Here is a 13,486-nt window from a genome sequence, read left to right as displayed (position 1 = left end):
TTAAAAAAATTCCAGGACAGCAACCCAACAGAAACGTACAAAGGAAGCAAGAACGCACGCTGAGCAGCAAGTGTTTGAACATTTCTCAGCCTCTCCAGTTGGTGTTTGAAAGCCGTTCCCCATACTTGGATGGAATAGGTCCATGTAGGTTTTATGATCGTCTTGATGAGTGGGACTTTTATTGAGAGCTGAAGTTTGCTTGACCGGAGCCAATCCAGCTTTTCGGAAATGCGACAGGACGACAGGTAGGAAAGGACATTTTATTTTTTTAATGCAGCAATAGAATGCTAAAAGGTTGCACTTGCCCAAATTTTTAGAAAATGGACTAACCAATGGCTAACTAACGGCTTTTTCAAACTTTAAAGAACTATATCTCTGAGTCCTTGCAGTATTACCACAAAAATACTTTAAATCTATTATAATTTTAATTTTCAGCGCCCTGCAGATATTGATCATGCTAAAAAAACACTTTTTTCATTGAAATAGTTTATTAAAAAAATACAAGAAATTAATATATCTTTTTTGATGTTTTTATACAGAAAAATTAGACGTGTATAGAATATACAAATGTATGCGTAATTATAATAAATAAAAATAACTGATATTAGAAATTATATCTTTCACTTTATTTGCTCCTCTAATGAAGCTTAAAGGTATGTATGTATGTATGTATGTATGTATGTAGGTTATATTATTACCTTATGTTAGTGAGTTGCTTGTGGATGGGTGTTTGTATATAGTCTTAGGTACATTGGATACGTCGTTAGGTATTTTAAGTGGGCAGTGGCATGTACAAAAAGATACATTTAGAAACAAGCGAATTCTCGGCACGAAAAGAAAATGGTAGGGTGGTACAATTATAAAATTTAAACACATCAAGGTTTTTTTTTTGTTTTTTTTTAACACACATTTTAATTGAACTGTAAATCTTACTTTGATTATAGAGAGCTTGACTTTTAAACATGTAGAATATGTTGTATAAAATGTTAAAATCTGAGTTAAAAAACTTTAAATAATTTCTGACCGATGTATATAGAAGCGAATTATACTAATCTGAAATATTTTGGAGTTGACTTTCCTCTCAACATATGTAGATATATATCTATACATATATGGGTATATATGTGAACATACGAATTATCATCTTTATTTAATAGCTATGTATTACTAGTACAACAACAACAATCAATGTTGCAAAAGCAACAGAGCAACAACAACCCCAATGGTGTTTTCTAATCAACTTCCGTTTCCTTGGCAAGGACTCAGTTAGACGCAGCTGAACTTAATTCCGTCATCACTGGAGTAGCAGTTTTGGCAATGCAGCTTGTGGTTTCGCACACGGACATCGGTCCCATTGAGGCCATCTCCCAGCTGGACGTGGCAGACGCAGCACTTGAAGCAGTTGATGTGGTAGAACAGCAAAAGCGACTCGATGATCATGGCAGCGCCGCGGCCTGTGGAGTTAGTTAAAGGAACATTTAGCTTAGTTGGAGGATTGGGGGAGTCATTGAAGCGGCAAACATCTAGAGTTAACGAAATTAAAAATTAAAAGCTTGTTCTATTTTGCACAATAGCAACCAAAAGTGATTGTAAGACGCGTTACCGCAGAATACAAAAATAAGACAACATAAAGGCTTTAGCTAACCCCACGGAATACATAATTTATCCCGCTTTCAAGATTTTTTTAATATACCTAAAATATTTGCAATTGTTTTGCTAGTCTTTTTAAAATTACACCCATACAATATATTTCAGCGCTTTGTGCACCTGCCGACAATTGTCGTGAGTGCAGCCCAGATCTGGCACAGACATGTAAGTGAGAATGAAAACTTATTGATAAAGAGTTATAACCATAGAAGGGAGAAAGCATTAAAGGATCGACCGAACCAACCATGAGACAACAAGCCTAGAAAATGTTCCCAAAAATGAACGATGAATAAGAGGGGTACGTGATTTAAAAGAAGAACTATAACACTCACAACCAACGTAGTAGCAAAGTTTACCTAATTCGTCGCCGCAATGGGAGCACTTCTTCTTGCCACTGACGCTGAGTACCTTTTCTTGCCCTTGACTGCTGTTGCCATTGATGCTGCTGCCATTCGTGACATTCTTCAGCTGCTGCTGCTGCTGATAGACATTGTTGCCATTTACCTGGCTATAGTTTCCGTTGCTATCGAAGCTATTAGTAAGTAAAAAAAGAGTTATAATTAAGAGTATGAAAAAAGATAATTTTGACCTAAATGGTATTAGAATACAGTAAGTCTTTAGTTTCTAAGCTATCACATAATGTCTAATTAATAACCTTTAGCATTGATCTATGCTTTAGGAGAAGTAGAATTTACTTTGCCACCTAGATCGTTCTACTCACCGCTTTCGATCGCCGATTCCTTTGCTCTGAACCCGCTCCGTCAGAGTTTGTATAATGGAATCGGGCAACGGTTTGCCCATTGACTTGCCCGCCGGTATAGGACGCCTATTAAGTTGTTCAATGCGTCGCTGCTCCGCCTCCTGAAGTAGCCAGTGGTTGTTATTATAGAGTGCTCCGCCGTAGTCCGGCATGGATTTGCGCTTTTGCTGCTGGGAGGACAACCATGCCACATCGCTGGTCTGTTGGCTGTCATAACTCTTCCGCTGCTGCACCTGAACCCACCCGTCTGCGTATTTTGGTTTGGGGGTGGCACTTAGAGCGAGCAGTGTGTTTCTGGACATATTGCTCAAGTATTGCGCCGACTGGTGATGGTAAGCTGTGGCTGCCGGCGCTTGGACGGAATACCCTTGATCGGGCAGCCGTGGCGACATTGGTGTTTCAGCAATCCTTACCAGAGAGCCACCATACGGAGCTGGTTGTTGGCGCTGCCTCGTGCTAACCGCATAATCTGGCTCTAGACCATGGCCATTTGCATTCAATTGCATAGCCCTCAAAGGCTTTGTTGGCGGCGTTGGCGGCAACATCAGGCAGCTGGAGAACTCGTTTAGATCTGACATGGACTTCCGGTAGTCTGTGTCCATCTGCAGATATGCATGCAGACCCAATTGTTGCTGATGCTGCGGAACATTGGCGTAAATCTGCTGCGATTGCGGTGGTGGCTTTGAAACCTGGTGGTGTTGCGATGGTTGGAAGGCACTTAGCATTCCGTTTCCGATTCCTAGGCCGTGGTGCAGATCCTGCAGCGAGCGCCGGTTGTTCGACATCAGCATCTTGGCACCGTGATGCAACTCTCGTCGAGCAATATTTTCTCGGAGCACAAGATTCTCACGTTGCCGTTTCAGTTCCTCCTGCTGTGAAAGAGTAGAGTTAGGGGCTGTGTTCTTTGCTAAGCATACTTCTTTGTGCCCAAACTTACCGAAAAGTGTAGTAGCTCGCGTTCCACACGCAACATCTCTCCCTGCTCCCGGATCTTATCCTCTATAGACTGCATCTTGGCATTGGCCGTTGCTGTAGCTTCGCTCAAAGATTGGGTGGCCGCAGCTGCGGCCGTCGCTGATTCCGTCCAGGACTCGGCCGAGTTTCCCCTGACCGTCTGGAGAAGCGGTGTCTGGGCAGCAAGGATGCTCTCATTTTGGTATATGACATCACCCACTTGAGCGGTCGACGGTGGTGGAGGCAATGGCGGAGGCGTGGCCTCTGACTGTGTATCGTTCTCCTCAGAGGAGTTTGTGTAGTGTTCACTGCTCTGACGCGAATGGTTTTCAGAAACTCCAGAATCGCGACTTTCGCCTTCGACAGAAATAAGCAAATTATGAGGTTCATATTGAATTAAATTTGTATTATGATAGCGGCAGCAAAAGTCAACTATGTATATTTAAGAGCAATGGAAAGGTCTAACCCAATGGAACAGATAATTATAAACGTAAAGTATAGTTTCTGCAATAGTTTCCAAGGACAATAGGTTTTTTATAACATTAACCTTTTTATTCGTACTTCGTAAAAAATATATTTACTTTCATCTATGAGTACATAACATATATTCATTTTGCTATATTATCTTATAAAATACTATGTACGTTTACGAATTTGGAGACGCATTGTTGTCGGTAAAAGCTCGAAAACAAGCAGATTTGTTTTCGTTAGTTCTTTCAAAACAAAATTGGGAAAGCATTTTAGTGAAAGCTTTGACAGCTCCATGGGCCACGCTTACTAAACGGCTTATGAATACTTAACCTCGCGGGGCAAATGGGGGCCAGTCGACACCCTTTCCCCCTTCCAGCTTGTGATTTGCTTATTGCTATCTTCTCTCGTTTATGCCCTGTTGGCTTTTGGTATCGGCTTTCTTTCACACACATCAAAGCTTTTGCAGCTATACAAAAACCTATATCGACTTACCTGTGTCGGAACTGTCGCAGAGTCCCGCCTTGATGTACAGCTGCTTCTCCAGTCGCCGCTCCTCCTGCAAGAGCTGCGCCATATCCGGCGGCGGGGCCACCGTGAGCTCGAGATAGGTTTCCATGTCGTCGAGATCGCCGTCGGTTTCGATGCCCAGGAAGCTGGAGCGCTTGTTGCGCAACTCCTTCTTGATCCGTTTGGTCGAGTTCATCCGCTTGATGGGCGGAGAGGGCTGGACGGGTTGTCCTTGAAGGTGCCGGCGAGTGCCGTTCGATATGGTCTCGTAGGTGTTGTCCGATGACCAGGTGTCTGTGTTGTGGCCAATACTAGCCAGTCCATCCAGCTCGTCGACATGGCCCTCGTCCAACGGAATCGGACTCTCGGTGGGCGGTGGCGGTGGCTTCTCCTTGGGTGGCTCCATCAGTCCCACTGGCGCTCCCACTGATCCCTGACTAATCTCCAGGGCAGAGTACAAGATCTCGACATTTTCGTAGACAGGCACCGGCCTTAAATGCTTAGGGGCATCGTAATAGGGCTCCGTGGTCTTCGGCACTTGGTAGTACGGCTCTGGTTGTTCCCCCGGTGTTGTTGGTGGCACAGGGGTCGCTGCCGATGTTGCTGCTGTGCTGCTCTCTTTTTGATTTCTGCTGTTGTTGGTTTGATTAGGGCTTTGATTATTTTCGTTATTGTGGCTGATTTGGTTGTTTGGAATGCTTCTTCTATGACTTCTTAGCGTCGCTTGGATCTGTGTGGTTATCGTCATCGTTGCTATCTGTTCATTATCTACTTCATGCATAGATATAGTCGAGCTGACATTCTCATAGATGGGCTCTCGTCCCCCCTGCATCTGCTTATCCGTTTTATTTGGCATTTCCCCACCCTCGTTATGTGATTCCCCTTGTTTAATGGACTCCTCATCGTGCCGCTCCTCGCAATTTGGCACCTGCTCCTCCGGCCGATCTCTAAACTCCTCCTTCTCTTCCTGCTTCTGTGGATGTTGTGCCTTCTCCATTGGCTTGGTTATCGCCTCGCGATCAATAGCTTGCAGTGCCAATTCAAGAGCTTCGTTGATCTGTAGGGTGGGATGAAGTGGGCGTGACATGGCGAGCGAGCGATAAAGCGTCAAAAGCGTGCATGACAGAAAGAGAGAAAAATGCGCATGGATCGCATGAGTTTTAGTATGTTCAAACATAGGCTGTTTGGCTAATTAAACAAAAACAAATAAACATAACAAAATTAAATGAAATTATACACCGCAAATTGAATAACCCATAGCTAAAGGGGAAACAGAAGAATGCATTATAAACGGAATTGCGATGCACTTCCCGGAATCAGCACGACAATACACCCAATATATAGGCTGATTACCAACTAGATTATCTGGAACTGGAGCGAAGTCATATAACTATGTGCAACTACTCGGATTGTGATTGGTCGGAATAAAATAGGTAGTGTTTTTTATTTAAAACTTTAGTAAGAAGTTGGAAATTTCAGAAATGCGTTGTTCGACTGAAATGTTCGTATCTAAGATACTAACCGATTTTGCACTTCTTTTTTCCCTTCAAATAATTTGTGTGCATTTATGCCTGACATTTTATCACCTCTTTCCGATCCCTATAAACTCGCACGAGATTCCAAGAACCGAAACCATACGCTTACCCCTGGTGTATGATCGACACGATTCAACGAACTGGAGCGCTGCAATCAGTTTAGTTGGTATCTGTGGACGTAGTTTAGATACTGTCCAATGCGAATAATTCGCGATTATATTATTACGGTGTGCAGTAAAGATAACACGACACAGACGCATGTGTAAGACCAACTATACCCCGCCAGAACCAATTCCGTCGAAAGCTTTAAGTATACTAAACGTAGGCGCTGCAGTGTCAAATTGACGATTTGTTTAGATACCAAGGGGTACCAATACCAATCCAGGGCGTACACGACCCCTCAAAGTATGCAGCGTCGAACTGAAGCTGAACTGAAACCCCACTAGACGGATGAGTGACTTTGGGCATTTTATACAAGCCCTATGTGGGTAAAACGCAACATGCAATGCAACATAGAACGAATACAGGCGAGACAAGCAAACAAACAGAAATAAAGGGAGAACATTAAAAAGAAGAGTACAAAAAGCAAAACACAAAAGGCACAAACCAGGTGGATATGAAATTGAGAGACCGCTTACCTCGGAAATGGTATACTTGCAACAATTTTTGCTGGCAGTAAGCATGTAAGCTATGCAACTGCATTAAAAGATAAGTAATATTTTAAAGTGTTTAGCCAAGAAAGAGGGCAAGGCATGTAAGAGAAATATATACACGAATTATGACAAAAGGTGAATAAGATGGCATGTAGAATTAAGCTCTAAACAAAACCCCTCAACCTATGGTTAAGGAAAGGAAATCCAGGGGATCGGGAAACGACATTATGTAGACATATGGAATATCAGGATCCATTGCTTTGCCCACATCTATCGATTGCTATTTTTCAGAACATTTTTCTCTTTCTATGTAGTTTGAACTTTGCTCGCAAATTTAAAGTAATTTCACGGATCCGACGTTAACAATATAGGCATAAACATCTAAAATCAACTTTACACAAAATAAACATTTAATTTCTACGCCGATTTGATACACTGTTTGCATCTACATAATAATATTCTACACCGCAACTAAACTAACCTGCCAAGCAGTGAAAGCAGTTGAATTTCTAGCAACACGTACACATAATTAAAAGTGGCGTGTAGAAAAATGAATTTTAAGTTATCAATACTGCAGTTTTATCAGATTGATATAGATTTTAGTAAAAATTTATTAATAAAATAGAACAACAAATATATTTCGATTGTGTTATTAATTTTTATAGTTCTTTAATATATTTGGTATGCTTTTACGGTTAGTAATTCTTTTTGTGTATTATCGCGAAAAGTATACGATCTTCCTTTTGTTTTGTTGTGTACGTTTGTGTATAAAATATATAACCATAAAACATATGTTTGACAATTGTTTATATAAAATCAAATTTTCTATTCATATATAATTTTTGGGTTTAGTATAGTATGTAATTAAATTAAGAAAAAATGTAACTTACGTAGCTTGAGCCCATAACAAAAAGTAAAAAAAAAACTAAATAATGTCAAAAAGAACGAAAACCGTAGTAAAAATAAATTCGATTGAAATTATCATTCGTTGATTATCATTTTGATTGTAAAATGTTCCAGTACCAATTCGATAAATCTATGTTAATCTGAGAGAGACATTTAGGTCGATGAATTGGCTCTTTTCTATTCTAATGTCGCAAAAGCGCTGGAGAGATCACGTACCACTCCGATATTTGGGGAATTCTAATCACCCAATATAGGTCTGGCGATGTTGGTGACTTTGACAGCAATGTTAATTCTCCAGTTTCAAGATCTCGTCGTCTAGCAAATCGCTTATTTCCTGGGTCAGCGCCTGTTCTGTGGTATTTTCCTCTAAAATCTCATCTGTAGTGATCTTTTTTCGAATTTCAATGTTGACAGGAGCAGGTGACTTGGGCAGAGGAGGTGGCACCAGCTCGTCTTCCAGCTCACTTGTCAAATAAAATTTTGAATTGTCCACCCGAATAAACTCATCCGCATTGACCACATCTACGCCACTCTTGGTGCTGGTGAGCACCACCTTTTTCTCAAGGGTCTCATTCAGGGTGGGATGATGCTGCTGTTCTTCCTGATGCCCAAAGTTTCTACGCAGGAAATCAAAAATGTTCTTGGCTTTCTTCTCCTTAGCTGGTGATACATAGTGCTGAGTGTGTTCCTCTGTCTTGGGGGAACTGGGTGGGGAGATCTCCATAACCTTGATATTTGTTTCCACCACATGAGTGCGCGCTATTACCGGCTGCTGAACACTTCCCGAGAGGTGTGAGGGTGTAGTTGGTGCATAACCCGCTCTACTTATTGAATCAGTTCCAGATGCCGTAATACAGCAAGGTTTGGGTATGGGAATCTTCGATTTGCGACCTAAGAGAGGCATCGACGGTTTCTCCACCGACTCCGGCAGCGAAGTCTTCATCATCTGGCTGCTAGCTATACGCTCCTCTGCAATGATCTGCTCGCAAGTGTTAATTAAAGCCTTCGAGTGAGCTGCCCTGACATTGCTAATGGGTGAGCTTGGTCTGTTTGTGATAACAGAATTTTTATTGTATCTATCACACTTTTTCACCTCCTCCTCACTGATGTCCTGGAACCCAGTGGCCGGCACTGGACCCTTCCTTACATCAATGCTGTCGCATATAGGCTCCTCAGCTGGTGCCAAGCAGTTTAGTAGGCCCGCACACAGGGCAATGTCTTCCTGGGTGGGTAAGACGTCTAGCTCCCTTAGTGCTTCTGATTTATTTAAGCCATCACATTTGTTTACCAGATCCTTGGTCACAATCTGGATCCCAGTATTGGGCTGGGGTGATTTGGTCAAATCGATCTTATCACAGTGCATCTCCTTTACAGCAAACTGCTCTATTCTTCTGCGGTCCTCTTCGGCCAGTTGGATATCCATTGGTGCTTCCCTATCCAGGAATTGCTGACACAAAGCCACATCCACCAAAGGCGAGGTGGGTCGTGACGAAGACAGCTTGAACAAGCTGGATTCATTTGGTAAACAGGCTTTCAAGGAAGGCATCTCGCTGGGCGCAGATGTGTGCATGTACAGTGAGTCGTTGGGTGCTAGGGGATGAAGACTTTGGTTTGCCCGGACGCTTATTTTGCTAGGGGGCGTGTGTACAATTGCCTTGGTTTGACCAACAACTGGGGCATATTCCCCGGAGCTGCGATCGACCTCGTCAAGCTGAACTCGTTTCGGGTGCATTGGAGAAGAGGGTGATGTGATCTGGGCAATGAGACCGGTAAGCAAAGGTTTCTGCGACGATATGGATGAGGTAATCGAATTGGAATCGATCTGGCTGAAGCAATTAGAAAGGGCTTTCACAGTATTTGGTTTAGGCAGCTCGTCGGGCTCAACGATGGTCGTAGGAGGACCGCACATCACCACTTTTGGCGAAGGAATCGCTTCCTTAACAGGATGCTCAGTCCTTACAGTTTTCTTCGGGAGAGCTGGTGGCGTGGGCGGCTTGTCCAGTTGCCGTGAATTAAAAATCTCCACACGCCCATTGATACTGAAATGGGGGGGTAAAAATCCAGAGTTGGGGGGCGAACTTGAAGGATTTATTTGTCCCTTAGGGCTGAATGCTAACCTCAACGCCTTGGGCGACATGGGCGGTTTGCCCAGTGGTCGCGGTACCTGGGTGGAAATCGAAGTGGACCGTGATGGTGTAGGTATTGGTATGGGGGAATTACTTGGCTGCTTGGTAAAGTCAATAATCTGCGTAAGATGACCTGACGGGGTAACCAGCTCACAGTCCTCTTTCAGATCGTCGTCGTTTTGAAAGGTTTCCTTGAACATTTTAAGCAAATTGCGATGATGGACCATTTCATTGGAGGGCTTTCTACGCAAGTTACAATTGGAAAAAGAGGATACCGAATTTGGAGAGGATGTGGGATTGAGAGTGGGGCCAGATTTGGACACCGACACCGCTGAAGCAACTACTACATCAACATCACAAGGACTTATCTTAGCGGGTTCGATAAAATTGTTAGTATAACTTACACTAAATTCCATATCCCGCAATGGAGGAGCAGCCGCCTGATTGACCGCTTGTGCTGGAGCCTGAGCGGCTGTCGGTTGTTGGATTCTTTGTTGGACCGACGGAAGAGCTGGAGATGGTGACAATGGCGAGGAATAAAGATCAGTCAGCTCATCGAACTCCGCTTCAATTTGGTTGACCACATTGGCTGCCTCCTCTAACTGGCGCTCCTCGAGGGCCAAGGCGACGATGGCTGCGTTGAGTTGCTGTTGCTGGTGCAGTTCATCAGTTGTGTCCTCCTGAATCCCGCTGTCATTATTGATGTCTGCCACCGGCGGTTCCTCTATAATTAGGGCAGGAGGAGCTGGCGTAGATTCACAAAAAGTGGTTTGGCTTTGTGGAGTATGCTTATTTTTCAGTTGCTGCTGTTGGCGCATACGTTCCTCTTCTCCCCTCATGATCTCCAGTTGTCTGGCATCGATTAGCGCAACCAACGGTGGCTTCTTCTGCTCCTCTTTGACAACGGACTGCTGTAGACTATTCAAACGCAGCTTAAGAGGCGGCACCGGCACATCCACACTCTTGCTGGAACTGAACGCCTTTCGCTGCTCTTCCAAACTCTGCATGCGATCTCGAATACTGGAGATGTCACCAGAAAGACGCCTCACCTCCGAGGCAGTGGGAGCTGCATTTCCATTAATAAAACCATCACGAAAAAGCAGTTTTGAGGCAGCAGGAGCACCTCCGTCAGAGACTTCTGCCGTGGCCTGCTCGAAAATCTCCTTGCGTTTAGAAATGTCCACTTTGGGCACGTCCACTTTTTGCTTCTCTACACCCTCCTGCGTGTCGCTTGGCGATGTTACCTCAAAACCACTTAATCGATCCTCAATTTTAGAGCCTCGTCTAGTGGGATAAGCAACGGGTTCTCCAATCCCCTTGCCGTTGGCATTATCATTGTCATTGATGTTGGCCAGATGAACTCTTTGCTTGTAGTCCTGGATGGCTCCCTCGTAGGTGTATTCACAGAGATCCGGAGAACTAGCTTGCGCAGTACTGGCGGACGTGTCGTATCCTGGCGAGGGGATGTATTCCCGCCCCGCTGATTTGGAGGAAATCGATTGTCCCGGCTGGCCAACAGCCACTCCGTTCCTGTGGTTCCCATTGCTGCCGTTGCGGTTTATGTGATTCAGCTGCTCGTCCACTTTTTGGACAGTTACTCCTGCAACTCCAGAGCTAGATGCTCCAATCGCAATATCCAGCTCCGCCGCATGGTCGCTCTGCGGAGGTAAAAAAATTGTAAAGGCAAATAGCGGAAAGTTTATAATGGAAGTTAATTTTGCCACCTGACGACACACTATTTGTACTAGACTTTCTTAAAGATTTTAGCCTAAGCGCTTTTTTAAATTGAGTAATGTTATTTTTTAAATTTGGTTCGTTAAGAAATATAAAACAGATAGAAGAAAGCGTTTTGAACGTATAGTTTCCGAAAATATTCTTGATCAGGGACACTAGCTCAGTCTGTCCGTTCGTATAAACGTCGAAATCTTGGAAAATGTTAAAGCTAAGATATTGGGAATAAGTTTGCAGATTCTGGTGACACCTACACGAACCCATTTTGTTTTAAAACATTGCCACGCCATCGGGGCACTCTTTTAATATCTCAAGCATAGACAACAGTCTGTGTGACAACCAGTTACTAATTGATTAAGGATTATGCTATGATATATGTCGAGGTTTTCCAAATGTTTTGTAAATGCTCCATCGTTCGTAATCTTTTCCCTTTTACAGTTGTCGATTTATTTGATAATTAAATCGAATTGTATTCTATTTGTGTTTTTAGTCCATGTCACATCGCTTGAAACACTTGAAAGCTTGAGCTTCAGTTGCAGGCAAAATACAAATTAGATATAATTGTTACTGTAATAGCTTATAAGCGCAGTGACACCATTAATGAGTTAATGTCAATAAAATTGAGACGGAGAACCTGTTACTAGAAGTGCAGCTTAATATGTCCTTGCTACTGTGGCAATGTGCATCGATGGTTGGAACTCACCATAACACTGTTATTGTCATAGTCCTCGGACAGGCTGCTCTTTCCGCTGGCACTGCTGGTCCCGATCCCCAGATCAGTCAGGTCGTTTGTTTCATTCTCGTTATATACGGCCAGAGAAGCCAGCTTGGCACGTCCTCGAGATCCGCCTCTTCCAGCCCTGTGAGGATATTTATATTTTTTAATAACAAATTTTTTTTATATTTTATACTGAGGAGGTATGTCACAGGTATTGAAAGTGAAATTGGATGGTTTAAGGCAACTTTTCTAAATAGTTATTTCAATAAACTAAAAGATTACGTTTTAAACTAATAAGCTGTTTAACAAAAAATTGGCAATTTTTAAAACAAAATTTTTGATTGGTTTTCGATCAACTTTATCAAAGAAACACTGCAATGTCTATATTACTTGGAAACGTGGTAGGAATTTTGTGGGGAACTGTTCGGTACTGGGACTTGTACTTGCCTCTCCTCCATCATTTCGGTGAATGTTTTCGATTTTCGGCGCAAGCGATCATGCTCCTCCAGTTCGAGTTTCTTTGTCTCCACTGCTCGATCGATGATGTGTTCGACACGTTTTCGTCTTGACGATTTCCAATTGTCAAGGTTCTGTTTGTGTATTTTCCATTTGTTATTAGTTGTTTGTCACCGGGTTGTTTTGTTGGCCATGTTTTGTTTTGGGCAGAAAGGTAGGGAAAGTTTGTATAGAAAACGAAATGCGCAGACGTTTAAGTGTAAAATGTCATTGTGTTATTCGCACTGGGGAAGTGAACGAGCTGGAGTAAGTATCTTTTGATGGAAATTAAAAAGTTTTGACGCGGCTGCGGAACTACGTGACAAAGGTGAAATGTTTCCAAGCCGCTCGTAAGCTTCGGTCAGTTTCATGGAAGTCGCTACCGCAGTAAAGAATTTATGATCCATTATGATTATGATTTTTTAATGAATCAGTGAGATGTGTCGCTGTTCGGATTACAGAGATTTCTTACTCTGCGCCTAAAAAACTTGATCTTTTTGGCAAATAATCTTCATATTATATTATCAGGTTATTAAAGAATAGGCCGTTCTTTTGTTTCCTGGGTTGACTAACAGTTTAAAGCTTCCGGTCAAGTGCGATGGTTTCGATAGATCTGCCATTCTGATTACTAAATTTTAATTTAAAAGATTTTCGCAGACGATTATAGAGCAATTTATACACGAATGCCACCAAGCGGCATTTGATCTTTTGGTCGCCCAGTTCAAAAACGCCGTACGCATTTTAATGGATTTCTTGACTTTTTTATTTGGCACACATCCGTAACCCAAAGTCTCGTCTGGGAACCTATGAAGTTTCGGAAAACCTTAAGCCCATGGAACATTTATCAAACGCCAAAAAAAATTATAAGCAGTGTTGGGGGGTACCTAGATACTTGTACCATTTTTTGGTATCTTTTACCTTACCTAGGTATAAAAATATTATGCTACATTTTACCTTACCTAGGTACTAATTTGTATATACCT

At 42.7% G+C, this 13,486-nt stretch overlaps 1 protein-coding gene across 10 annotated transcripts in view; it reads right to left on the bottom strand.

Moving 5' to 3' along the window:
• Positions 1–477: 477 nt before the first annotated feature.
• Positions 478–13,486, bottom strand: part of LOC122622064 (uncharacterized protein CG43427) — a 58,657-nt gene continuing 45,648 nt past the window's right edge. For 3 of the 10 annotated variants that reach the window (XM_043800216.1, XM_043800215.1, XM_043800217.1), the window contains 8 exons: positions 12,456–12,598; positions 11,994–12,150; positions 9,964–11,217; positions 4,325–5,396; positions 3,345–3,718; positions 2,369–3,279; positions 1,980–2,179; positions 478–1,454 (listed from right to left, as the gene is read on the bottom strand). In XM_043800216.1, coding sequence (XP_043656151.1) covers positions 1,267–1,454; positions 1,980–2,179; positions 2,369–3,279; positions 3,345–3,718; positions 4,325–5,396; positions 9,964–11,217; positions 11,994–12,150; positions 12,456–12,598 — 4,299 coding nt within the window. In that variant the 3' untranslated portion in view covers positions 478–1,266. Of the gene's footprint in view, positions 1,455–1,979; positions 2,180–2,368; positions 3,280–3,344; positions 3,719–4,324; positions 5,397–5,861; positions 5,882–5,983; positions 6,480–6,512; positions 6,571–6,634; positions 9,473–9,550; positions 11,218–11,993; positions 12,151–12,455; positions 12,599–13,486 lie in introns of those variants that run through there. The other 7 variants (XM_043800218.1, XM_043800220.1, XM_043800222.1 and 4 more) reach the window with 7 other exon arrangements.

The sequence above is a fragment of the Drosophila teissieri genome, chromosome 3R (genome assembly GCF_016746235.2).
Source record: "Drosophila teissieri strain GT53w chromosome 3R, Prin_Dtei_1.1, whole genome shotgun sequence".
Lineage (NCBI taxonomy): Eukaryota > Metazoa > Arthropoda > Insecta > Diptera > Drosophilidae > Drosophila > Drosophila teissieri.
Note: the sequence above shows the minus strand (reverse complement) of the source record. Positions and strands in the feature narration are given on the sequence as shown.